General features: G+C 36.8%; 1 protein-coding gene and 1 pseudogene across 2 annotated transcripts in view; both read right to left on the bottom strand.

Moving 5' to 3' along the window:
- Positions 1 to 23,702, bottom strand: part of NPTN (neuroplastin) — a 62,674-nt gene extending 38,972 nt beyond the window's left edge. The window contains exon 1 of one of the 2 annotated variants that reach the window (XM_039856642.1): positions 23,430 to 23,702. In XM_039856642.1, coding sequence (XP_039712576.1) covers positions 23,430 to 23,520 — 91 coding nt within the window. In that variant the 5' untranslated portion in view covers positions 23,521 to 23,702. The remainder of the gene's footprint in view (positions 1 to 23,429) is intronic. The other variant, XM_039856640.1, reaches the window with a different exon arrangement.
- On the bottom strand, positions 4,100 to 14,304 carry LOC120597902 (glutathione peroxidase 1-like; annotated as a pseudogene).
- Positions 23,703 to 27,188: the final 3,486 nt, after the last annotated feature.

The following is a 27,188-nucleotide window of genomic DNA, read 5'->3' as shown; positions in this document are numbered from 1 at the left end:
GTCTTCATGCATGTCTAACATGCTCCAGGGGCTCAGCAACACTTGCCTATGACTCTGAATATCCTCGAATGGGCTTACAACAGATTGAAAAATCCTAGTCACTTAGTCTATACTTTCATAGTCCATAGGTAAACAGCTTCATTTTTAAAGACAGTCCTTAAGACTGAACATTTCTTCCTCACCATAGGGAGGAAAGAGGTTTTTTAATTTAATCTTGAACAAAGTAAGTGAGGCTAAATAGATCAGGTCTCATTTTGACTGTGACATCAAACTGACCATAATATTACTTTTAAAAATTACAAATGCATCCAAGAAGGAAAATGAAGTAGCCAAAAACTGCTGTCAAGATAGTCTTTTTAGGAAACTTTAGAAAATCTACGTTTTAACTCCACAAACAGTACTCAAAGTTTGGTAAGTACACAAAGGTAAAAAGCTGGTTTTACTAGCCATTAAAAACTAAGGACGTCTCATCCAAAAGAAACAGACAAATGCTTACAAACGGGCTGTAATTCGAATAGTGTTCTTAACGAACGGTTTGGTTTCAAACAGTGAAACCCTACATATTTAAGCAAATGCTCACAAAAGATTTCTTTTCCCAAGAGACTGTCAAAAATAGCTATGAGCCAATATGGAACTATACCCAAATGGAACCCTGAAGCCAGAAACAATTTTTTGAAGGGGATGGGGTGGGGGAAACAGTAACAGAGCATATTAAGAGCATGCCTCAGTTGACCCTCCAATTATGATTAAAAGCAAAATGAAAACAATATGCTAGAAAAGTTGAATACTCCAGCTAAACAAACCATTCTCAAAGCCATGAGTAATCACTAATCAAAAGTTAATCTCCACTAATTACTTTTTCTGTGAAATTCACTTGTCTATAGATTCAGTCTAACTTTTGATAACAAGCTCACTTTGTCCCTGACAGCACAACAACAATCAGGATTTAAATGTTAAAAATAACACAATTCTGCTCATTCTTCCAGAGAATAATATAATTCATCTCATTCTTTCATCTTCATATATCCGATGAGAATGGCAATGAACACAAGTAGTCCAAGATGAACACAAGTAGTTTGGATATAATCTAGAACAGGGGTCCCCAACCCATGAGCCGTGGACCAGTACCAGTTTGTGGTCTGTTAGGAACAGGACCACACAGTAGGAGGTGAGTGGCGGCCAGCAAGGGAAGCTTCATCTGTATTTGCAGCCGCTCCCCAGTGCTAGCATCACCACTTCAGTTTCACCTCAAATAATCAGGCATTAGAGTCTCATAGGAGCACTGGTCCTCTGGTGCCAAAATGGTTGAGGACTGGTGATCTAGAAGACATTTTAACTGAAAAGGTAAGAAGCTCTTTCCCCCACCTTCTTTTAAACAGCTATTCCCAGAAACCACAGAGTCAAATATTCTGCACGCAAAGAAATTCAATCTTTGAATCACATCCCAGGATGTCAGGTAATATAGTTCCAGTCTTCCTAGCTGATCCATTATCTTCCAAAACATAAATAGCTTATAGTCAAAACCACACTAAAAACGCTGCTATTATGTATCAAAAGCAAAACTTTTCTTAAGATGGCAAAATTCTAGAGCAGTGATTCTTAAACTTTATCAGGCATCAGAATCATCTGTTTGAACACAGACTGCTGGGCCCCATCCCCAGAGATTCTGATTCAATATGTCTGAAGTGGGGTGTAGGAATGTGCATTTCTAAAAACAAGTTCTCAGGGGATGCTGGTGTTGCTCCATAAAGCATACTCTGACAACTAATGTCTTAGTCTGAAATTGCTAATGTTTTTGACTATTTCAAATAGAGGGAAAATAAGGGCATAGGAGCCACACAGATGTTTCTGAAACCACATAAAGACTCTCCTAGCAGCTGAGTCTGTGTTCATAACTAAAAGAAAAAATGTAGCAAAATAGTAGGTAAAAAACTATTATGACTTCATTATGACTTCAAAATAATGACTTACCAATCCACAAATTGAGAGTATGCTTTCAATTCAATTTACCATTTTTATTGAGAACCTATTTACTAAGGACTGTGCCCAGGGATAACCAAAATAAACTTTGCTCCTAAAGAGCTCAACCTTTCAAGACATGAGACAGAAAAATAATCAAAATACAACACATCTGATAATGGCTGCTTCTTAACAGATGTATAAAAGGCAACAGAAATAAATAACTAATTTTGCTGGGGTAGAGGGCTAACGTGTGCATAGAAAGCTCATGCATAAAATCTAGGTCCAGCCTTGTCAGTTTTGGGGAGAGGGGAGACAGTCTTGCTCTAAGACAAAACAGTTATGAGCACAGTGTTGAGAAGTGGCAGGAAGAGTAGTTCCATATAAAGCTGAAAAAATTCAACATTTTTTATTGCTTTATGCCAAGCAACTATTAAGTGCTCGTACTACTCAGAAATATAAGATAGTCCATAGCCAAAGATCTCATAACTTAGGGAGAATGATAAGCAAGCATCCGGCAAGCTAAACAGCTTGGGTTTCTTTCTACAGAGCAAGTGGTTTAACTGATCTGACTGGTGGCATCATAAAGGATGAATGAGAAGTAAAAAAGGAAGTAGGAAACTCCTTCGATAATCCAAATGGAAAATGAGTCCGAACTAATTAAGAGGAGCTGTAGGAATGGTGAGATGGCAATGGATATGAAAAATGTTTACGAGAATAAACTGAAATTTTTTACCATGGGGTGGAGAGTGATACTGTAAATGGAATAAAGAAAGACAGGCTGAGAGTTGGCTTTGGAGGTGCATACAGAACTGATTATCCTGATGAGAAATATGAACCTGGTATTCAGGAGAGAGGTGGAGGCTGGAATTATCAGCTTAGGTGGAAGCTGAAGCCATGGGAGGAGATGAGATCACTCAGGGAGGATGAAAAGGGAACTGAGAATGGAACTTTCTACATAATTATAGTTTTTTCCAAATGATTCACCACTGAATGCAGTGCACTTTTACTAGGAGAAAATACACCGAAATAGAAATTAAATCCCTTCCAATATCTGGACAATAGTTTTAATAATGTCAGGTAATTAATTTATTATTTAGAAGATTTAAAAGAAGGGTCTTCTCATGTTCTTGTTGTCATTGACTTGGATACAAGGCATAGATAGTATCCATGCCAGAAGCCCCCAAAGGAGCTCTAGACTTTACTTGAGCAGCATATGTAATGCTATTAGCTTTTATATAAAAACAGCACCTATTTCATTCAAAAGATTATCCTGAAAATGCTTTTTCTTGGATAAAAAGTTAATTTTCCCAACCAAATTTTCTCAACTTTTAAAAAGGAAAATGTATGGAATCTCAGCTAAACCGCAAGGCTAAACCAACTCTCAGCCTGCACTCTACAGTAGAGTACTAAAGAGAAACAAAGCCAATATGCCATAGACCAAGTGATTCCAGAGAAAAATTCACAGAAATAGTAGCTCCTATTTTAGACTGTGATAAAAGTTCATGAAGTACCACTACACTTATGTTCCTTTTCCTACCTTTCTGGTCCTCTTCAGTATTTCTGTAAAGATGAACCAGATATGGTTTTTGAAAAATAAGGATAGCAACACACAGGCAAGTGACCAAGAGACCATTCTCCACTTCAACAATGACATGAAATGGGAAATTTCCTTCCTCCTTCTAGGCCCCAATGATCTCTCAATCTAGAAAATTAAAGATACTCAATAGAACTATACTGAGTCTTATTCTGATTTTTAAAATGATTATGAAATGAGACAAATTTCACTCCTTTACCTATGGACCATATTGATAATATGTTGAAATTGCAAACTTTCCCAGTACTTAAGTCATGACAGTGGCAAATTCATTTATATGGGGAAATTAAATGAATGAGTTCAAGGAATATTTAGTACTACATGCTGTTAACAGAGATCTATATTTTCCCCAAATTCTCAACAATTTATAAAATTATCGTTCATTCCAGTAATTTCACTTGCATCTCCAAAAGGGGAAGTAACAAGAAGTTTTACATTTAAAAAGGATGAAGAGAAAAAAAAAAAGGGAAGCCACCTGGCAAATTATTCTTAAAATAAGTTATTTCACCCCACCCCACCACTACCCCTACCTTCTTCCCTCATCTCTTCTCATCCCTCTTATATGGGAATTTTACATTCAATCTGCTCTTACAAAAATTAAGATCCTACTTGTGGAATTTAATAAGCATATCTAGAAACAGACTATCAAGAACACTTTCTTAAAATAAAATACACTTCCAGACAATGAAATATTCAGTGCTAAAATCTCCCAGCTTAGGGAAAACAATCTTACCCAATACAGAAGAAAATTTCATAAGACTTCATCACATTTAAGTACCCAAGGGCAAATATTACACTAGGGGTAAAGTAACCACATAATTTATCATTTAAACCAGGAAACTTTTACGAGTAAAAGAGATGTTATGGATAATTTTGATGGGGCAAAAAGCACAAGCTAAGAATTACAGTTACCCCACTTACGGGGAACCTGGAGGTTGTGTTGTTCAAGACCAAGCAATTAGAGTGGAGCCATCTCAGAATAAAATTCCAGGTCAGTCAACTTCCAATTCTAAATTGAGTAGAGTTATGATTCACAAACTTTTCCTAAGAACTCTGAGCAATAATTTTCCAAGAACTGCTTTAAGTATCTATGTCTCTGATTTAAATATATCTAGTCCTACAAAACACATCCAAATTCCTGGGGGGGTTTTCCCACTATCGAATCTGATAAATCCTCAACCCTATTCTCCTACAGTCAATATTACTTGGTAGCTATACCACCACTGGCTCAGATAATTTCCCCATTAACCAAAATGGTAACTATAATGCCTTACGGTAAGGTATGCAGTATATAATCAAGCCCTACTTCCTTGATTTCGATTGACAGTATACAAAGATCAATGAACCCTAATATTTGCAAAAGATAGCTCTCTGACAGTATTACATCTAGTAAAATTATAAACTCAGGTACAGAACAGGCCAAGATTGTGTAGGTTAGCATTGACTCTAGAATGTACTCTCTGATAGTGTTTCAGAAATGAATACCAAACTGCATGGTAATAAAATGCTAGACATACCAATTTAAATTGTGACGTTAAGAAAAGTATATTAATATATAGAAATTGTTCCATATAATAACATTATAACAACATAACAAATATGACATGTTAAAATCTGAAACCTCAGTTCTCTTGTGTGTACAATCAGAAGATCTAAATCAATGATTTCTAAGGTCCTTTCAGCTCTAATATTCTGTAAATCTACGTTATAAATGGTCAGTTAATTGAAATGCAGTATTCTATGAATTCATGAAGATGAATAAGGCAACGCTGTTTGTTAGAATGTATATTTTAATAGATTATAAATTATTTTGAAACCAAGATGTCTGTAATTTTGTATCCCCACAATGCCCTGCTGCACTTAAATATACTCAAAAATATTTGTTAAAAGAATAGTGAGAAAAAACAATTCTCATTAATCGAAGATTAAGAAAAAGCTTTTTATTAAATTTCAGCCTATTAACTTAAAATGTACTAGTTATCCTTATTATGCTAATGAATAGTATAATAAATGAAACCAACTTTCTTTGATTAAGAGGGCTTTTCGTGATATCAGAGCCATCTTTCTGCATATCAAGATAAAAATAAATTCTAGGAGACTAGACTATGGCACATTTGAATTTACCATTGATGCCCTTTTTATTTTAAAAAAACAAAATCCCTAATATCAGTTTTTCTTGCTTTGCACCAACTAATCCTAACAACAAGAGAATAAAAATTTAGTATAAAATAGATTTTTGATATGAGATTTCATTTCACAGTTAGAATGCAACTTTCTCATTCTTTTCCAAATTAGGTAATGATGCTACCCATCATCAATTCAAAAGAAAGTTCCAATTCCCTGTAAACCTCCTAGAATCAAAACAAACAGCTTAGAAATCTCTTTCTTAAAAAGATAAGCTTTAAGAAAATCACCTGTGGGGGAAGGGACAGGGAATAGGACATTTTCTAACTCTTCTTTAAAAAAAAAATTCAAAAAGATTACTGTACACATAACTGAATGTCTCTGAAAGTAAATTTATAACAGCAGCAGCTAATTGTTATGAATTATTTATATATGTCAGGCATAATACAAAGTATATTACATAATTTAATTCACTACATAAAAATACAGTCTACCCCTTTAGGTTGTTATTGCCGTTCTACAGATGTGCAAAGGCGGGATGCATACCCTAGCAGTTATAATTCCAGAGCTCAAAACAGTACACTCTACTGCCTCACTGGCTGCAGTGCTTTGTTTACATTTAGATCTAAATGATACCCTATATACATTATTTTATTCAAAAACATGTTTATCTTAGAATGACTGACACACAGCATATTCTACTTCTTTCTCATCAATGTTACCAGTTCAGGCCTTTATCACTACACATCCATCCCCAGTTGTCTGAGATACCTATGTAGAAATTCTACGTAGGTCTGTTAGTTTAAAAAATATTTGGCATTACTAACTGTAACCAATTGGTTTAAGTTGGTGTTCCCACCTAGTAAACTGGAACTTAGTAGATCTCCAGTTCTTACTGGCAAATCTCTAAGGTGGTTGCTAAAACCACACACGTTTTAAGAGGTTCTTCTCAAGAGAGATGAAAACTAATAGCAATTTCAATCTTTTGCCAGGCAGGGACTTAACAGCACACCTCTGCGCTCTCCTATCACATGCATATTTTTGAATTTCAAAACTCAGGGCAAATAAGAGATAGCTTTTCTCACAACCAAGTCCATTTTGCACTAGGTGATTGATTATCTTTGTGCTATTTTATAGACTCTTTCTTTTCTTTTGGTCTTATTTCATATATGGACGCATGTATTGATATAAATACAGATAATCATCAACTTTGCAAAGCATCTACAAGACCTCTTCCATGCAGATATCAAGACTGACCAAGTAGACTGTGAACCAGAGGTAAGAAACATCCTTGTGTAAAAACTTCAGAAGTAGGTCTACAAAGGGATCACCCATTTTATCCATTTGAAAACCCTGCTCCTCAGACCCTAAGGATTCTTTGGAACAACCAGGGGGCTCACTCTCCCCCAAACAGCTCTACTTTCATCCCATTAACAAATTGAGAATGACTGTACAATTTACAGTCTTTAATGAGTATTTATTCCCGTATTTATACCATATTCAGATATGGTATTGTGTTCTGATAAAATATAAAATGCAATAAACACTTTAAAAAGTATTTAAAAAAAAAAAACCAACCACAAATTGAAATTCTACTCAAATAAAAAATCTAAAATTTAATAAAAATTTTAAATTAAATAAAAAAAGAAAAAAACTTTCTGTTGCTAAAGTTTGAAAACACCTAAATCTTATTCTTGCCCCAATCTAACAGATATACTATGGTCTAAAAGAAATTGTAATTTAGCTGCAGAACCCTTATTGAATCCCAGTTCACTAATGTTCTATCCACTAAAATCTGCCCACTGCTCGATATCTCCGGAAATTCCTTAAGTCAGTCAACAATCCAAATCTATTCTCTTCTCCTTCCATAATTACTTTTTATTTGCACTCTCATTATCTTGTTTCAGGTCTTCATCTCATAACTCCATGATGAGGTGGAGGATCGGGTTATATTACTTACCTAGGATCCCAAACACCAGAAAAATACTGCTATTTCTCTTGAAAAGGGACAGCAAAATTGTACCCAGAATTCTTTAACTAAAAATTAGCAGAGTTGTCCCAGAAATTATCCACACAGCTAAGATATTACATGTGTGAACATTCAAGACTTCCCCCCAAAAATACACCTAAGGATAAAAATACAATAATATATTGTTCTTTTACATTTAATGAAACTTTTCCATTTGGAATGAGAAAGGCCTTCTCAGTGGGCCATTTCTACATCAAGAATTCAGTCATCATCAACATAATTCCCTTCAATGACGATTAGTAACAAAAGATGATTTCTAGAGGCTCCATACACTTATATAAGTGAAAAATATCTGTCACTCCAATTACTATCTTCAAAATAGGAAGGCAATCAATACCACGATGAATTATAATTGATACTCTTAAAGCATTGCAGTCCGTAAATGATACATCAATACAGAACAAGCTTTGAAAGGATACACAACAAACTACTAACAGTGCTTATTCCTGGGGAAGGGGAATCAAGGGGTAAAAGGAGTAACTTTAATAGTTTACTTTAAACACCTGGGTACTATCTGAAATAACCATGTAAGCAAGTCCTTTCATAATTTTTTAAAGTCCAGTAACTTTCCCCTTTTTTTCAAAAAACTTAAAATAATTCCATGTCAAAATGCTGGTTAAACACTATCCAATGCAGTAAGGTTCATTCACTCTGTCTGTTAATATTCTCTCCTGTAGTTGGTTATATCTATCCTTTGAAAATTCAACCTGATGAAAACTTCATTAAATTCTAGGCAACGATGGCTGGCAAACTTATGCATCTGGTAACCTCAGGCTCACCTGGTACCACTGGGCCTGTCAAGTTTTTCCAATGGTGTATTTTGAGAGTTTAAAACTTGATACAATTCTAGAGCAGGGCCAGATGGATAGTGTTGCAGAATGGTAAGGTGACACTCTTAAGACATGACTAAAAACACATTCCATTCAAATTCTTTCCCATGCTGACTTTAAAAAGTTGTTAAACTATACATACCTATTACCGAAATACAAATGCCAGCAAGCTCATATTTCTACTAGTAATTTGTAAGCAATTTTCACTACAGTTTAATGTTATTCTTACAGTAAGAACTACTACTCTGCATACTCTAGTGGGGTTTTCTTTTTTTCTTTAATGCATATCAAAATTTGTCCTTTCATCATACAGCTATAAAATCTGATTTCCCCTAGCACAACCCCCACCCCATAATTGACTTTTAATGTCTACCCACAACTGGGTAGCAAATTATATGTTCTATGGGCAGACATTTCAGAATGTTTCATGTGCACTCCACAATAAGTGGTAGACTTGCATGAAAGCACTAAAATTTACCAGCCTACAGCAAGTACCTCATATTTCACAATCAACATTTCATTGCTAGCCGCCTGCCTGGAATTCTTTCCGCCTTGATGTCCTCAGTTCCATCGGAAATTAATTTCCTCTATAACTAGGCCTCGAAGAATAGCTGATCTGTTTCTGAGAAATATGGACATTATGACCCTGTGGGGATTAAGATTTAAAAAGCATGTTAGCAAAATCTCCACCATAAAAAGGAAACCATTAAAAAGCTACTAAGAGAAGCAAAAATAACCAGAAGTCACAGTATACAAACACTGCAGCTTAAAAACCGGTCAACTAAACTTTGTGTTTTACAATAATAAAATCTGTATAATAAAATCAGCCACCCCTCTGCCTCAAAAAGATTCAAACAAAACAGGACAAAAATTGTAAAAATGCCAAGTATTTACCTAAAAACAATTGAAGATACCAGAAGGGACAAGACCAAGTATGGGTTAGAAGAAACTAAAGTTAAGATAGGAAAAATAGAAAAAAAAAAAGGGAGAGGGTATTTTATAAAAAATAACATATACATATAAAACACGGAACTCTGAAAAGGGGCTCAAAATCGATTGTATTGTGGAAGAAAACAAAGATGAACAACAGAATTATAAGGATAGTAATAAAGAAATAAAGCACATTTCTTTTACTGCTTTAACTATTTAGATCATTATCCTAAATACTAAATTTTTAAAAAACTTTCTGCTGCTAAAGTATGAAAACAAAATGTACAGAAAGATGCATACGCCTCTAACACATTTTCTAAGAACAAAGAAAATGTGGAACTTTTCAAAACATTCACTGGACAACTGGAAAAAAAATCAGAGTTTCCTAGTAAAAATCATGTTGCTAAATTTCTAACTCAAGCGACAACTATGAAAATGTCTTTTTATGGCAAAATCTTATTTTGAAGGATTTTGTTAAAGAATGTCACCATATTTTTAAAAAAAAAAAAAAAGTAAATACCACACTTAATAATGTTCATTGCTATGCTAAGGTTGAGGGCTGACCTGAAAGACTAAGGAGGCTGATCCACAGAAGTAGTTTGGAAACAGCACGTTCAGTGTTATAAGTATCAGGCTCCAAATAGCTTAAAACTATCAAGAACCAAATGCCTTAAATGGTAGGTAGGTTGTATGTTAATTAAAAAAAAAAGTTTTTAATTACTTCCTTGCTTCTGTTAATAAGGGACTAATGCCCCCCATATTAGAGATTTCAAATTTCATAACCATTTCACTATAAAATACACAGTTAGCTTTCAAATAGTTTAAATATAAACCAAGATAACTGAAAGAATATTAGTAGCAGAGAGAAAATCTTATCGAGCACATATTGTGTCAGGTATCGTGCTGTGTGATTTATGTATGCAATCTCATTCCAACCATCATCCTGTGAGGTATTATTCCTAATAAACAGAAGAGGAATCAGAGATTAAGAAACTTGCCAAAAATCAAGACTCCCATCCAATCTCTCAGGCTTCAAATTCATAATATAATCCCCTTTGGTGAAGAGGATGCAAAATGGGGTCCCTCTGACAGTTTTATTTGACCAGCACAGTATCTTTAAAAGTCCAACTTTCAATGTGTTCAGTCAAAGCATGTATTGTACTCTCCAATTTAGCCAACTGTACTAGCCCTGTGGTAAATGAGTTTGCAATTCCTGCTTTAACGCATGTTAATAAAAAGAAAAACAAGTGAACAGCTGCTCTCATCGCCTTTACATTCCTAGAAGAGGTGTGGCCTTGACCAGTGGTTGTTCTGCGGACTAGGTGCTGTAATTCTGTGTCAGAAGACAACTACAAAATGAAGATATTCTCAACAGGGGCTGCTCTGCCTTTTAATGGAGTATTTTGGAATTTTGTTGTATTTTTGGTTGGCACAAAAATTGAGATGGCACACTATAGTGGGTTGGGACCAGGGATCCTCAATATCCCACAATGTAGGAAGTCTTGTAGAGCAAAGAATTGTCCCTCCTCCTACACAACTTTCAAATGATATTCAAGATGAAAAACTAGTTCTGAGTCAAGAACCTAACTCAATTTTAAATATACCACAATGTATTCTTGCATGGTTTTAAAAATCAGTTTTCCAGGAATGCAATTACTGTGTAAAAAGTGAGGAAAGACTGTACTTTGTTTCATTTGGAACTTTACCAAGAGTTGTTCACCTTTCATAAAATCAGATTATCAATAGCAATGTCGCCTGTAATATTTGAATTATCATTGTAGTAAAAACGTAGTTCTCACATTTGTGGCTTTTGTAGTTAGCATATTTTTGGTTTTTCTATATATGAACAGCAGACTACTTCATTGTCTTCCTCTGTAGCCATGCCTTTACAAAGCGTTTACAAACTGAACTATTTTATTGTTATTTTCCCCTTTATATACATTTAAAGCATTATATACATATATATTTTTTCTTAACAACATGTAGTGAATTACAAAAAATGTGTTATAAAAAGAGAATACAGGATAAATACTTGGCTTTACTTCTGTCACCTACCTGGGGGAGGGAGGCAATGACGATGAGGAGTTACAGAGTGTCCCTGTAACTAGATTTTACTTGAGATGAGAGTAGTACTGGGAGGCATACTTCAAAGATTAGGGAAATTCAATATCTACCTTCCCTAGGAGGAGTGGATAATTCAGTGAAAAGTCTAGTCTGCTAACGACCATCTAAGATGCACATTTTATGATATAGTCATTTGTTAGAAAAATCAACCTTGAAATAATCTGGACCTTCTCTTTAGTACTTCTCCTGTTCACTTTTCTATGAACTACCAGAGTTGCAGATAACCCATTAAAGGTAAACACTTTATAGGTAGCAGGCCCTACAACTCAAAGCTATACATTTATGCCACTTTACAATATAGCAATTTAAAAAACTTTTCCATACATTATCATTTAATCTCATAAAAACTTTATGGATTGTTATACTAATTTAAAAAACAGAAACCAAGGGAACTAAAATGGAAATAGGCTTTAGGCTACCACCAAATCTAGTGCTCTTTCTATTCAACTAAGCTGCCCCACAAAATGACCTTTTTAACAGTTTTTTATTTACACTTTACAATAGTAACAGAATATATCAATTTACCTCTCCTGTAATATTGTCTCCAATTGAGTTTAGGCATTAAATTTAAACTACACTAATTTTCTAGTTTCAGAAAAACTATGTTAACACTTCTTAAAACTGCCTTAAACATATTTCAAGTAAATATGTATGTTTTTGATTATGCTTTATGTTATTTAATATTATTCACCCTGGAACGTATTATACTGTTCAATTTTTGTTATTCTTATAGCCACCTAGCCCCAGTTTATACCAAAAGGACAAAAAGTATCTCTCTTATCCTGAATTACTAATAGTAAAAGGCCTTATAATAAAGCTCATGAAACTTATTTTTCTTAGTACTGAAATTTAACCATAAAGAAATCACATCACTAGTCTGCAGAGCATACATCCACTTTCTCTGACTCTCTAAATCAGGTGGTTATAACTCAGCAAATGAAAATTATTCTGAACCCACGAGGAGGAAAAGGGTGAGCTCAGTCACATCTTCATTCATATCTTTTTTTCCTCTAAGCCAAGAATACAAATATATTCCAAGCTCCCAAGCAAAAATCTGAAAAAGGAAATTTTTGAACAGCCTCAGAAATATCTTTATCATATACCCTACAGTCTTTGAACTATTTAAAGTGAACTCCCATCTCTACCAAAGTATTATAGCACCAGCTCCCATTTATAAAGAACAAGCCTGGGCTTCTAACAGCAGAATTTTGACTGATTAAGTCTTGAGACTTAGTCTGAAAGTGTTCTTTTCTTGATGATTTTTTTTTCTGACACCCCACACTTCATCGTGAGGAGTAGTGGTGTGGTGGGAGGGAGAGGATGAGATGGACAGGCCCAGAGCCCACCTCAAGGGATTTTCCTGGACATCAGGCATTCCTCCATGAAGGTTTAGAGGAAACACCGTCATAAATGAAATCTCCAGAGGGCAGCACTGTGTCTGCCAAGCAGCAGGGCCAGCAGGGGTGCCCTAGGCACCGCTAGGCCCCTGGAACATCAGGGCTACGATGTCTGGCTCGATGTAGATGGTCGGAAAGCTACAGTTGTATCTGCACACAGGAACGCTGTCCCGGCCCACCAGGAACTTCTCGAAGTTCTCGGCAACGTTGTTGAGGCATACCAGGGACAAGGTGATGAACTTGGGCTCCGTCATGAACACAGTGGTGACGTCACTGGGCAAGGGCAGAGCCTCCCTCAAAAAGGCGAAGAGGGGGTGCACCTGTGCACCATTCCCCTCGCACTTCTCGAAGAACACGAAGTTGGGCTCGAACCCGTCACCAAGTCCGACGTACTTGAGGGAATTCACAATCTATTTGTTCTTGGCATTCTCCTGATGCCCGAACTGGGTGCACGGGAAGCCAAGCACCACCAGGTCCCAGGGCCAGAGCGCTGCTGCAGCTCGTTCATCTGGGTGTAGCCCCGGACCGTTGTGCCTCAGAGCTACGCCATATTCTCAAAGAGTAGCACCTTGCCCCGAAGGGAGCCCAGGCTCACAGGCTCCAGCCGGCCAGTGGGCGCGCAGAGAAGGCATACTTACTTGGAGCGCTCGGGCCGCAGCCACCAGCTGAGCAACGCACATGTCTTGGGAATGAGAGCAGAGCACTGGGGAGTCAGACGATAAGGCTTTCTTAATAGCTGACATTTACTATATAAAAGAAAAAACCTAATTTCAAAGAGCCAAAGGTTAAACTTTTACCAGGTTCCATCCAGTCTAGTGAATAAACTTTTATGAAGCTTATGCTTCTGTGTATCACACACAGATTGAAAATAATTCATAGTGTAGGTTTTTGTTAACGAAACAAAAAGAAGTTGTTTATGAAGGTTATAATAAACAGAATCCTATTTTAATGAATTCCAAAGTTAATCTACCTTTTTCTTGAATTCATAATCATAGAGCTTTAGAGTTAGAAACAAATTTCTGACTTCAAAACTTCTGGAAAGCCCATTTCATTTCATATTCATTTCCATAAAGGTTTTTTTCTCCTATTGAGCTCTTAAACAAGTATAGTAGTCCCCCTTATCCCTGTTTCACTTTCTATGGTTTCAGTTACCCATGGTCAACAGCAGTCTGAAAACATTAAATGCAAAATTCCAGAGATAAATAATTTATAAGTTTTAAACTGCAAGCTCTTCTGAGTAGTGTAATGAAATCTCGAGCCATTCTGCTCTCTCAGCATCTCTTTGTCCAGAATATCCATGATATATATATATATATATATATATATATATATATATATATATATATATATATATATGCAACCCATCAATCATTTAGTAGCTTTCTAGGTTATCAGATGGACTGTTCTGGTATCACAATGCTCATGTTCAAGAAACCCGTTTAACTTAATAACGGCCCCAAAGTGCAAGAATAGTGGTGCTGGCAATTCGAATATGCCGAAGAGAAGCCTTAAAGTGCTTTCTTTAAGTGAAAAGGTGGAAGTTCTCAACTTAAGGGGAAAAAATCATATGCCGAGGTTGTAAAAATCTACAGTATGAATATTCTATCCATGACATTGTCTAAATTATAAATTAAATTTTATTGCAGATATGTACATATAAGGAAAAACAGTATATATTGGGGTCAGTACCAGTCCACAGTTTCAGGAATCCACTGAGGGTCTTGAAATATAACCCTCGAAGATGAGAGACGACTGTACCAGATGAGAGAGATCTTCCCTTTTCTTTTGAGGTCCCTCTCAACCAGCTCTTTGCCCTACTTATAATGGTTTTGACAATGAGTGCGTGCAAATAACTATACTGCTAGTTTCATTAAAATGATCTTCTTAATACTAAACCCATGCTTTTCTTCCCTGTGCTCTAAGCTATTGTTCTTTGATACAGCCCATCCATCTTTGGAGACTGCCTAATTCCCTTACTTCATTTACACTGATACCTTGAAGGTATTAAAATAGATAATCACATCCCCCTAGTGCTCCCTTTCCCTAAATTTAGCTTCTCAGGCTTTTCTCTTAAGTCTTAGGCTATCATCAATGTAGAATTATCTGCATCTTTTCCTAAATGTGGTTGGAAAGTGTTCATGATTATTTGGAGTTCAATAGTAGGGAGAAAACAATTATACTGTTAATAGTACCACACTTCTGATATGTGATCATTGTTATTTGTCTAAAGGTAATTCAATGACAGTTCACTGCAAGTTATTTGAAACCTCTTTACAGTTGCTCTTTTCCAGGTAGCAGTTTCCTGGTTTGCCTTAAGGACATTTATTTCATCCTCTTTAGTGAATGATTTGAAATTCTGCATTAACAAATATAATTTCAATGCTGGAACTGTTATGCTATTTTTTCCCAGTTGCTCCACAATGGTTTCCAACCTGCTAAACTTGTAGAATCAAAAACTTATGAGTAAAATTTAACATATCCCATCAATCAAAAAAATCTTAATTACATTTAGCATATTCTTTCAACCTGTGGATTGAAAAGTATTTCACAGATAGCGGCCAACACAGGATATCTTGTTGCCTTTTTGTCCTCTAAGAAGCAACATCTAAAAGTAAGAAAATAACCTTCTCTAGGATTTTAAACATGAAAGGCAAATGATTCCTCCGTGATGGTTCTACTTTCCCTCTCTTCCCCTTCCCTTGGCCAGTGTTCAAGTCATTCTGTACTCACCAGAAATGTGCCTCAGACAATAGCATCAGAGTAATAAGCACTCAGCTCAGAAAAAATAGCGTGCTCCCAGCCCCTGTATGCAACCAATAACTCAAAGGCAGGGGGCTAAGGAATAAGGAACATATGTCCTAACATGAAAGGACAACAGAACTTATTGGAAAACTTCTGTTTTGATTATGAAATTCAAATTACTGTAGCTTCCTCTTTTTTCCAAGTTCAAATAGGGTAAAAAAAAAAAAAGTCAATGTAACTAATAGCCAAGGTATTAATTCAATAATGCTATATTTTCTTTACTAATAATGACTAGTAACAGTACATGTTGATATTGCTGATAAATGCCTCATGAAAATCCTTATTGTTTACAAAAATCATCAGATTGTTTCAGATTACATGGCGGATAAAAAATAAAGCAAAAAAGCAAAACTACTCAATACTTGAAAATGCTGTTTCTCAAACATGAGTCTCATAGCCAATAAATTATGAAATCAATTTAGAAGGTCACAACAGTTTTCTTTAAATACACTACAGAGTAAGGATAGATACTGTTTCACAAAGCATTACATATTTCTGCATAGACTTAGTCACAAATAAAATCTATCTCTCTATCTGGGTCACAAACAAAAGTTTGAAAGCCTTTTTTCTAAAGAGCTTTTATATTTTTAAAGTCATTTCAACATGATTATGTATGAAACAAATTATTTCTATTTTACTAATATTAGCTAATCTCTAATATATTTCAGCACCTAGAAAATTTTACTTCGTAATGTTAACTTTTCAGATTTTTAAATTAACAAGCAGCAAGGATGTGGCTGATAACAGATAATGATTATATGGGAGTTTATTACATTATTCATTCTACTTTTTATGTTTGAAATTATAACAAAAATGTAAAAGAAAAAAGAAAACAAGGAAATAAACCTACCTGATACAAATAAATATAATGAATAAATATATAAATTGAGACTGACACATCGTTTCTAAGGAATACCAATCTAGGAACTTTCTCAGATTTAATTCAGATAACACTTGTGTTGCCTTGTTCAACTATAATGGACAGGTTTAGAAGTCAAAAAAATATATAAGGGACAAGAGAAACTAAGGCATAAATAGAAAACAAACCTCAAAATATAAAATAAAAATACAATTAGTTAAGTGTGCTTCACTGTGTCTTCATTGCCTCTTCAATAGTCAACTACTTCTCAACCAACAGAGAGAACAAAATACCTACCTACCTGGCAGTGATTTTCATTTAATTGTTTAATTCATCTGACAATTTTTCTGGCAAGTTTAATATGAGACCTCTATAACAGATACCATTCTACCTTCCTTGAAACAAGAACTACAAATGTAGTCTGAAGCAGATTTACAGCTAGTTGTATTTCAAAACAGTGCAAACTTCAAAGTCAGCTTTCCTTATTTCCAAAACGTAAATTTCTAAAAACTTATTAAAACAAAGTATTCTCTCTCTAGGCCCTTTACCCATCAGAGGCAGTACCTAAGCTGTAAGATCAATAGAGTTCTGCGATTTTAGAATTGGAAGGGAATTTAGACATCATCTAGTCTAGTGGTTTTCATATACTATCAGGAAGAAAAGAAGAATCAGTGTTATAATTTATAAATGCAAGCACACTCTTACCTTTTTTTAATGTATCTTACTGTATATGGAACATTTTGCCCTGTATTCTGTCAGAAAGGACTTGACATTTTGTCTTGTATTTTATATTTAATCATTTTTAGAATGTGAATATACATTTGGATATGATTAAAACTATTGCCACAATCTGTAATTTGTTTTCTAATAATAGAACCTTATATAATATATAGAACCCTAATACTTTCAAAGTGATTTCACATCATCTCATAATTCATAGTTTAATCAATCTGAAGCAATATTTGGGTGTAACAAGATAAAACGAAGTGAAGCAAAGCATATCCAAAGTGATATACTACTGGAAAATACCATAAAGTGTACCATAAGGTTCTAGTAACTAAGATCACTTGGAAAAACTAGTCTTAAAACATTCCATGATTATTTTCAGAAATGCAAAAGAATACCATTCAGTACTTTTTAGAACAAGGAACTTAACACAAGATGTTTCCATCAAAGTCTGCTTTAATGAAAAAATAAGACTGAGTTGTTGTTTTTTTTAATTTGAAACATTAACAAAAACAAGAAACAAAACAAAAAACTAGAGAGTGCCTGAGGAACATTAACTATGTCTCCCACTAATCTTCTGTACGCAAATAAATGTAGATACTTAGGAAATTCTTTAAATATTCAATAAACTCCATTTCCATACAGAGCTCTGAGCAGTCAAGTAAAAATAACCTCAATCTAATTAGGTTTGATTAATAAATGTATACTTTGTATAAATGTAAAATCAAACAAAAAAGGCCTACTTTCGATTTTAGATAACAATTTTGAATAAACTCTTGAGAAACAGAAGTATTTTACTTACGTATTCAATTTTTTAAATTTAGACATCAACTCCACTGGAATAATGTTTTTACACTGGATCACAAAAGTATTTCACTTTAAATTCAGTGAGAAGTTTATGACTATAATCAACTAATTTTACTGAAGAGTTTTCCTGCCTCCCTAAAACTATTTCGTTGGTAAGGACCAACTAAAATTGGGAATTCTGAAAGAAAAATCCACAAAAACCTCACAAATTTTAAAAGCATTTATCTAAGGTGCTTAAAATTAAACTCCATACCATCAATGGCATTTTTATAAATTCATGTAAAATGATGTTTTGTTTAAAGAAGCACAGTGAAAGCCAAGCCAATTGTTCACACAATGGTGATTTTGCACTATTATTTTAATTTTGATATGTGAATGTACTTGAAAGATCTCTATTTACTCTTTCTGATAGATTCTATTTTTCCAGATGCTCCTCATTTTTGCTTCCTGCTTTTCTCTTTGTACTACTGTAGACTTTCTTCTTTTTCCTTTTCTCTTACAACTTCATTCTCTATTTCTGATGCTGTCCAGATTGTGTTCTCACTGTAAATAGAATGCATCAGAAAATTTTTCACAGAATTTACTTCTGCTAAAATGTCTTTGCATAACTTTATTCAAATTTTTATTGAACATCTGTGTGATATTTAATATAGTCATTCATTGTTTTTCTACACATTTCATTTGTATAGATATTAGCATCTTATCTCCTTTCCAAATTCTTGTTAAAAAAACTTTTACATACATCTGGCAAAGTTTCAGATTTTACATATGAAACATCTTATTTTGAAAAAGTACCTCAAACTAAATAAATTTATATTTAGTAAAAAATAAAGACAATAGGATAACATTTTGCTTTTTATTAATATATAAAGGTATACTCCACAAGAGAAAATATTTCACATAAAAACTGAATTAATGAGAAAAATAAAGGAATTCTTTCAAGACCAAATAGTCCAATTTCTCATGGAGATTTGTATAACTCAGACAAAGTAAGGCCTGTAATGAACCTCAATCCTAATTTATGGCAAATGTTTGGACTGTGGAGTACATTTATATTTAAGGGCTTTTATTTCCTTTTGTTGTTTTAAACCTTGGTACATTAACAGGTTAAGCTATATTATGTCTGGCAACATAAAATCCCATCTGCATCTCTTTCTAATTTGGATCCAGTAACCTTGAAAAACAAAGACTAAGAGCCCAGCAACAGGTCCTGATGTAGTAACACGGCCTTTCTACTCCAGATCCCTGAAAAGTTTCTCATGCCTGGGTGCTCCATTATGTCAGTAGTGATACTCTGGTCAGTTGCCTGAGAGACTGGAGGCTTATGATCTTCTCAGAAAATGCTTTATTCCAAGGCAAACTATTTCTTCATTTAAATTTTTATTTGGGTTAATTATGTTAAGATCTCTTGCATGACATTTGGCATGTCATTTGTGCACAGCTGCCATAGATAACATGTCTTCTGTTACTCATTTCACTTCACCCAAAGAGGAAATGCACAATAGCAAATACACATCTAAAAATGTACTCAAGGAGAGAAAACTGCCAAACCACTGAAGCAAACAGCACCTGACAGAAAAGAAAAAAACGTGTGTATTATCTAATGCAAATACTGACATTGTTAAAAACACAATGCTCACAGCTATCTAGTATCACCCAAGCAAAATGGTTTCTTAAAATTTAGCTCATTAATAATAAAATTGATTAGACTTTTCTTTTTCTCCCACTAAACTGTGTTTATTATCCAACTTTATATTTTCAATATTACATTTTTACACTTCACTCCACATTCATTCATCAGCTAACATCTTCGACACTCCCACTGTGTGCCAGGCACTACATTCTATTTCTATTAACAACTAAGGGATTCTATGAAGAAATATTTAGTTCACTGAAAGAAAAAGAAAGCCATGAAATCTCCCAGACAATGAAATGGACATACAAACTTTCTTGCCAAATCTGAAACTGCAGCACTGCTGGTCACTTTTCTTAAAAAGTTACATGTGCAAAAGTGCAAATCTCTCTGTTCGGAGCGTTCAAATGAAGTTAACTTCATTCAAGATAATAGTGAGTTAGCATTAACAATTAAATGTTCAATATATATATATGAAGAAAATAAGTAATTAATAATGCTACTTTTTACATACAGTAATATAGCATGTTACAGTACAGTAACATGTTACCTATAATAAAAATGGACTCTGAACTGAGACTCACTATATGCCAGGCAGAAATCTAAGTGCTTTATGGCCATTATCTCATTTAATCCTCGCATCATCCCCTAGAGATTGACATTATTATAAACCCCATTTTACAGATGATAAAACTGAGGCTTGGAAATACTAAGCACCTTACTTATTCAAGTTCACTTAGCTACAGAGAGCTGGGACTCAAACCCAGGTCTATCAGGATCCCACGTCTGTGCTCTTGACTACCATAAAATACCGCTTGGCTTATACTTGTTCAATTTAATTCTAGTCTAAAGCTTTTGAATGTCTTAGCATTTTAGGAAAAGTTTCTTCCTTTAAAATGAACTACATTTTTCACGATACATTCAAAAATCAACACTTTACATAAGGATTTTACTGGAAACTGTGGTCCTTCAAGTTTAAATATTTGGATGAGAAACAAAATCTATCTGAATGAAAGTCTTGATAACAGGTCACAGAACTGGAAGAGATCTTGAGGGTCATCTAGTCCAAATTCTTCATTTTAGGAATAATGAAATAGAGACCTTTTGAAAAACATCTACACTCAATTTATACTACCACATACCCAATCCAGAAACATGTAGGTTTTGGTGTTTTTTTAAGTCATCATTTTGAAATCTAACATTTCTAACATTTCAATATCATACAGAGAGCATGGTATCCATTTCTGAAGCACTGTAAGAAAATGCAAACTCCATGACACAAGGTCAGACTACTATAAGGCTATTACCAATTGAAAGTTTGAATCTTATTATGTTATAGGAAGCTATAAAAAAGCATCCTTATCTATGTGTACTCAAATTCAAATGATAACCGTTTCTTCCTTGAATTAAATTTACATTCATTTAGGTCAACAACAAGCTCAGCTTCACTTCACCGGTCATGTCATGTGACTGAATTCAAGCTCATTTCAAGGAAAAGGCTGAACTATGCTGTATTTGGAACACATATCACTGAAAACAACCAGATGAGTCTTTGAAGGCCTATCCAAAAAACTTGCTTTAGTTGCTAAGAAACTACAATTTCACTGTATTATCAATCACTGAAAGATGCTATGCCAGCAGAGAGATTAGTGTTAAGATCAAGAACCTCTCACCTATGGTGCCAAATGAAACCATGCTATTTCCACAAATCGAATAGCTGAAATTAGTATTAGGCTTAAGTCATATTGTCAAAACAGACTGTTGGTTAATTGGTTAAGACAAATCAATCTAGCTCTACCCTGCCTTCCACAGTGGCCTATGCTTTGGAGGAAAACAGGAAAAATACACAATATACTTCACATACATTAAATGCTAGAGACAGAAAAATGTTTCCTTTCTGACCCTTACAGTGATAATTCAAGGCCATGAAGCACACACAGGATTTGATTGGTACAATTTGGTATAACAAACATATATTTAACTGATGGTGCTTTTTCGATCCTTTATTGATATATTTTCACTGTAATCGTCAGCAATTTAAGCATGGATTCACCTTAGAATGCTTAACTCCATTAGCTCTATCACTGACTTTTTTTAAAATGAAAGTCATTTAAAATTTCAGATATTCCAACAGGAGTAATTTCAAATTGTTCTAGCATAACAACAAAGAAACACTGAAGTAGCAAAAATACTTCATAGTTCACTCTCTAGTACTGACTTCTTATAAATTCTTTACTATAAAAATATTTTTTAAATCTCTTAAAGGAAGTTTCCACAAGAGCAGAAACTAATTCATACTTTTAGTCTCACCTATGAAAGATCAATTCAGCAGTTGAACCGTAACAAATGCCTTCAACAATCAGAATCTTTTCGTCTAGATCAGATACCCCATCACCATGATTCCCCACCACTTCTCCACCTTCTCTAAAGAGCCTGAATTCAAAACCTAAGTCTCTCGTTTTCACTGAACACTGCACGCATCCCAGGCAGGGATTACTTGTATGTTCCTCAGAAATAATGTCTCTTTTGTCTTGAAACTTTTAGATCTTAAAAACCCATTTTCTCCAGTCACTGTCCTCAATCCCATCACTGCAGTTCCAGCTATGTGTCCCTGCCTTCCCAAAGGCCCAACCAATATCATACAGCGCTCGCCACAACTCAGCTCTTTCCTTCCCGAATATACCTTTCACACTGCAAACAACGTTAAGACCCCGGCTTCCCGCATTTCACTCCCTTCGTTTATTTTGTCTTCCCCCACCTCCATCTCTACTTCCAGGCACCCTTCTTTCTCTAATAAATATTACCCCTACCTCAGTTTCAACCCTTTCTCCCCATCCCTCTGCTCATTTTTCCTCTCCTTATTTAGAAACTCCCTTTTGCTCTCCCAACCACTACCCTAGAATGCCCAACACTCCACCCTCCTCTTCAAACCCAGCCCTCTTCCCCCCCCACCCCGCCCATGTCGTTTAGAGCCACTGCTGCTTCCCTTTCCAGATCCCCAACTGCAGTCAACCCACTACCTTAGCTTTCCACCCACCTTCCGTCTACCTCTATATCCAAGGTTCTCTGATTCTTCACCCCCTTCTTAGGGCTCCAATACTCTTGCTCTTGCTCAGTTTTCTCCAGGACTCCTTTACCCACAACGTGTCCTCTATATTTTAAGGATGTCATCAGTCCTACAGGGCCCCAGTAGAATCCTAGACGACCCCTATGCCGGGGACCCTGACAACACCACTTCCCGTCGCCTTAAACACAAACGCCGGTCTCCTGCTGTCTTAATAGCTGCGCCCCTTCCTCATCCGCCCCCGCTACTCCAGCTCCTCACGTCGGCTTCCTGAGTGTCCCCGACTCGGAGCGACGAGCCCCACGATGTGGCGCCTCTAAGTCAGCAATACACCTCAGGCTCTTATCTGACGCCCCCACCTCTCACACTGGCGAATCCCGTTCTCACACCCGCGCCTCCAACTCCGACCCGCTTCTCCTCGCTTTAGGTCCGCAGTCCCTCAGACTACCCACCAGCTCCCTTCCCCTTACTCTCGCACCTCCTCAGGCCCCGGACGGCCGCCGGCGTTCCACAGCCCCCGCCCGACCCGCCCCCGGCGCCCCGCTTACCGTTCTGAGCCGCGCCTGGCCCTGGGAGAAGGGAGCCAGAGACCAGCAACAGCGAGAGGGCCAGGGCGCTGGGGAGAGACGAGCCCGACATCCTCCCAGTAGAAGAATGAACAGCAAATGGGCCAGGGCCGGAGCCGGGGCCGGGGAAGGGAGGGGAGGGAGGGAGGGGGCGGGCGAGCGCGCGAGGGAGTGAGCGAGGGAGGCAGCGGTGGCTTAGCGCCGTCCTTCTCCGTCCTCCTCCTACCGCCGCAACACCCAAGCCTCGCGAGACCTTAGCTCCTGGTCGTGGGCGGCTGAAGAAGAGTGATGGTGGCAAGGCTCGCGAGAAGAAGCGACCTCAACAGATGCTCCCGCCCCTTGGACTTCGAGTCCCCGCCCCTGCAGAAACTGATTGGCCAGGCTCTAGGTAGGTCACGTGCCTTGGGCGCTTCTGCCCACGTGACGGAGCGAGGTTAGGGAGCGTCCCTCCAGCTCTCTTGGCCTGGGGGAAGTGCGAAGTCTGCTTTCGCTAATCCCTTTGTGAACTGGAGCTCACCTAAATAAGAGGAAGCTTTAGGAGCCTAATGTATTTCCTCCATCCGTCCTGCTTTGCAATTTGAGTTCTTGGCTGCGGAATTTGATGCACCACGTCCCATTTCTCGCCTTCCCCTCATTGTCCCGTATCTAGCTAGCTCCAACCTTCCTCTTTAACCTATTGTTTTAACCTTCCATGCTAAGTGCGGCACTCCCCATGCTGGATATTACCTTTTACTTTTCTAACTCTACACCTGCTCCCTCCGCCTGAAATGTCCTTTTTTAACTCGTTCTTCTGTTTTCCCCTCCCCCATTTTAGCCTTATTTTAGATTTATAAAATCAACTAGCCTAATTGCTAGAGTTTAGTTAGATACTAAATTCTACAAGGAAATCATCATGTGTTAATTCATATGAAGACTATTCAGAAGCATTTTCATACAGTGAACCTTCATTGAGTACTTGTTTTGTACCAGGTTGTTCATATCTGCCGTGAAACCCAGATGTAAAGATGCTCCTCATTCTTACGAAGCTCACAACCTAGTCTATCGGAGGAGCGAGGAAGAGGACAAATGACCTAGCAAAACAACCCATAAGAAAGAAGCCAGCAAAATGCTCTGGCAGTGTGGTCACAACTTTTTGCGTGGAAGTTTGGGAATTGCTCTTTTTAAGGGTATTTTTTGTCCTCTCCTCAGCGCTACCATTCCTTGGTTGGCAAAGGAGTTTCTGAGGCTTAGCTCATCCCTGACTCAGAGCAGACATCTTGGGGAGAGTCATTCCAGTGAAACTGAGAGGAGCCAAGTAAACTATCTTGAAGACCTGAGAGCTCAGAGAACCTGAAGGAAGGCATTCTCGCCATGACCCTCACATGCTCAAGCCTAAGTAGGCACAAGCTTTAAACATGAACTGAAACGCTGATGGTTCCAGACAACTCTGGCCAGCATTGGAACAACAACTATGGCATGTTGTTTATTAAAATGAAAACTATATCCTTCACAACCTCAGGTGTGTAAGTAAAAAAGGTTCTCGTATTGGACAGAGGCCATTCCAAAGACAGCTCTGTATGAAGGGCACAGAGCCACCTGTGATGGAACCAGGCTTTTCAGCTGATAGAAATTTGAGGTTAGATGCAACCACTCTGCCTTATTGTTGGTAACTAACATCTCTATTTGATCCTTACAAGAGATCCTTACAAAATGATTATGGTCATTTTGTGGGTAGAGAGATTGAGGCTTAAAGGAACATAACCTGGCCAGGGCCTGCGTGTTTGTGGTAATCATTAATACCAAATAGTCTGGATTGCCTCCTTCAAGGCTCATAGCAGGAGTACATTTCTCCCTTGAAGTGAGGAAGGGCATGTGACTTGTTTTGGCCAGTGAAATGTGAGAAGTGACATGAATCCTTTTCGAGCAAACACATTTCATTCCAGTTACACTTTAGCACACGCTTGCCTTCGCGGTAATCAGTTCAATGATCCCCAACCTTTTGGCACCAGGGACCAGTGCTCCTATGAGAACCTAATGCCTGATGATCTGAGATGGAGCTGAGTCAGTGATGCTAGCACTGGGGAACAGCTGCAAATACAGATGAAGCTTTGCTCGCTTGCCTGCTGCTCACCTCCTGCTGTGCCGCCCAGTTCCTAATAGGCCACAGAGGTTGGGGACTCCTGATCCTGATGATGAAAGCATGTGTGAAAATGAAACATGTCAGCCTGGGTCTATGAGTTAATATAATAGCTTAGGCCTCTGCCAACCCACATAGAATAGGTAGTGTCTGTTGAGCTAAGCTATTGAGATTCAGAGGTGTTTTCTCCTACTGCATAACCTGGACTATTTTGATTAAGGGAAAGATGAAATTCAGGTTCGTCTCACCACCACCACCATTTACTAAACTATATGGCCTTTGGCAAATGACCTAAGCTCTCTGGACCCTATTTATCTGTCAGATAGGACTGATGATAGTACCTACTTCATAAAAAGAATATATGAAAGAATTTATGTACACTGTTTAGACCACTTATTTTTTAGTGCACAGTAAATACTCAAATGTTGATGATAATGATAATAAATATTATTGTTGCTGCTACAATTCTGACTCCAACTCTAGTATTCTCCAGCACTATGCCATGCTTCTTACAAAAAGTAATACAGGAAGAACATTTTTAAGTATGGTATTACCAATCAACTCTCAAAACCCAAAGTTCTGAGTAATCCTTTTACCCGGGAGAAAATGTCATCAAATCCTACATGATAGTAGCTGTACTTTTAGAACTTTTTGGTTGGGAAAACACATGATAACTAAAACCTTCCAATAACTCAGTAACTTCTTTAAAGGAATTTAGGAATTTGGCGTGTTTTTTTTTTTTTTTTAAGCTTTAAATACACTTAAAAATATCTACAGTTAAATGCAGCTGTGAAAGATGGCTTAGCTCCAATATCTCACAAGACCCCTAGGGGTCCTCAGTGCTCAGGCCGAGACACTTTCTGGCCTCCAGGGACTGCTTGCAGGTCCGCCTTCCAGTCTTTCCAGTACTGACAGCACTTCCTAGTGGCAAGACCTATAATAAAGCATTCCACATTGAAAGACTTCCAGTGGTTTTGTTTGGTGTGTTCCACTCAGCCATTGAAAGGATGTCAATGAAAATTAAAATAGTGTTGGCAGAGTTGACTTCGAACTTCCTAATGGTTTTCCCCCATCCTCCCTCGAAGATCTCTGCTCTTTTGAAGTTCTTGCCATTCAGGTATAGCACCCTGCCCATCTTGATTGCTCCCATCTTCTGACCTCCGAAAATAATCTTTTCCCCTGCTCTTTCCAATTCCTAGCACCAACCTTTAACTTCATGGGTGAGTTCAACATACATGTTGATGATCTGTTCAATACCCTGGCCTCTCAGTCATTTCATGATCTCACATCCAACAATGTGCTCCGCAACTGAGTCACCCCTTCCAAGTTTACACCCTCCACACTTTAATTAGCCTTAAAAGGGCTCCATATTTCACTCTCCATTTATCACCTCCTATCCTTTCAATCCCATGTGCTAGGGCCCCATTTGCTATAATTCTTCAACCTCATTGAGACCTCTAATCTATTAATCCTACCAGTTTTCATTGTCCATTCTTCATCTCCCTCTGGCCCAGCGTAGAGCCTATGACCTATGATTTGTCATTATAATCATTTCCTTATCCACCTCAATTTTCAACATATTTTCTTAGGAAAACCACAACCTGGATAAACACTACCACCTGAGA

The sequence above is a fragment of the Pteropus medius genome, unplaced genomic scaffold, assembly GCF_902729225.1.
Source record: "Pteropus medius unplaced genomic scaffold, Ma_sr-lr_union100, whole genome shotgun sequence".
In the NCBI taxonomy this organism is placed as follows: Eukaryota; Metazoa; Chordata; class Mammalia; order Chiroptera; family Pteropodidae; genus Pteropus; species Pteropus medius.
This window is presented reverse-complemented; position numbering and strand designations above follow the sequence as displayed.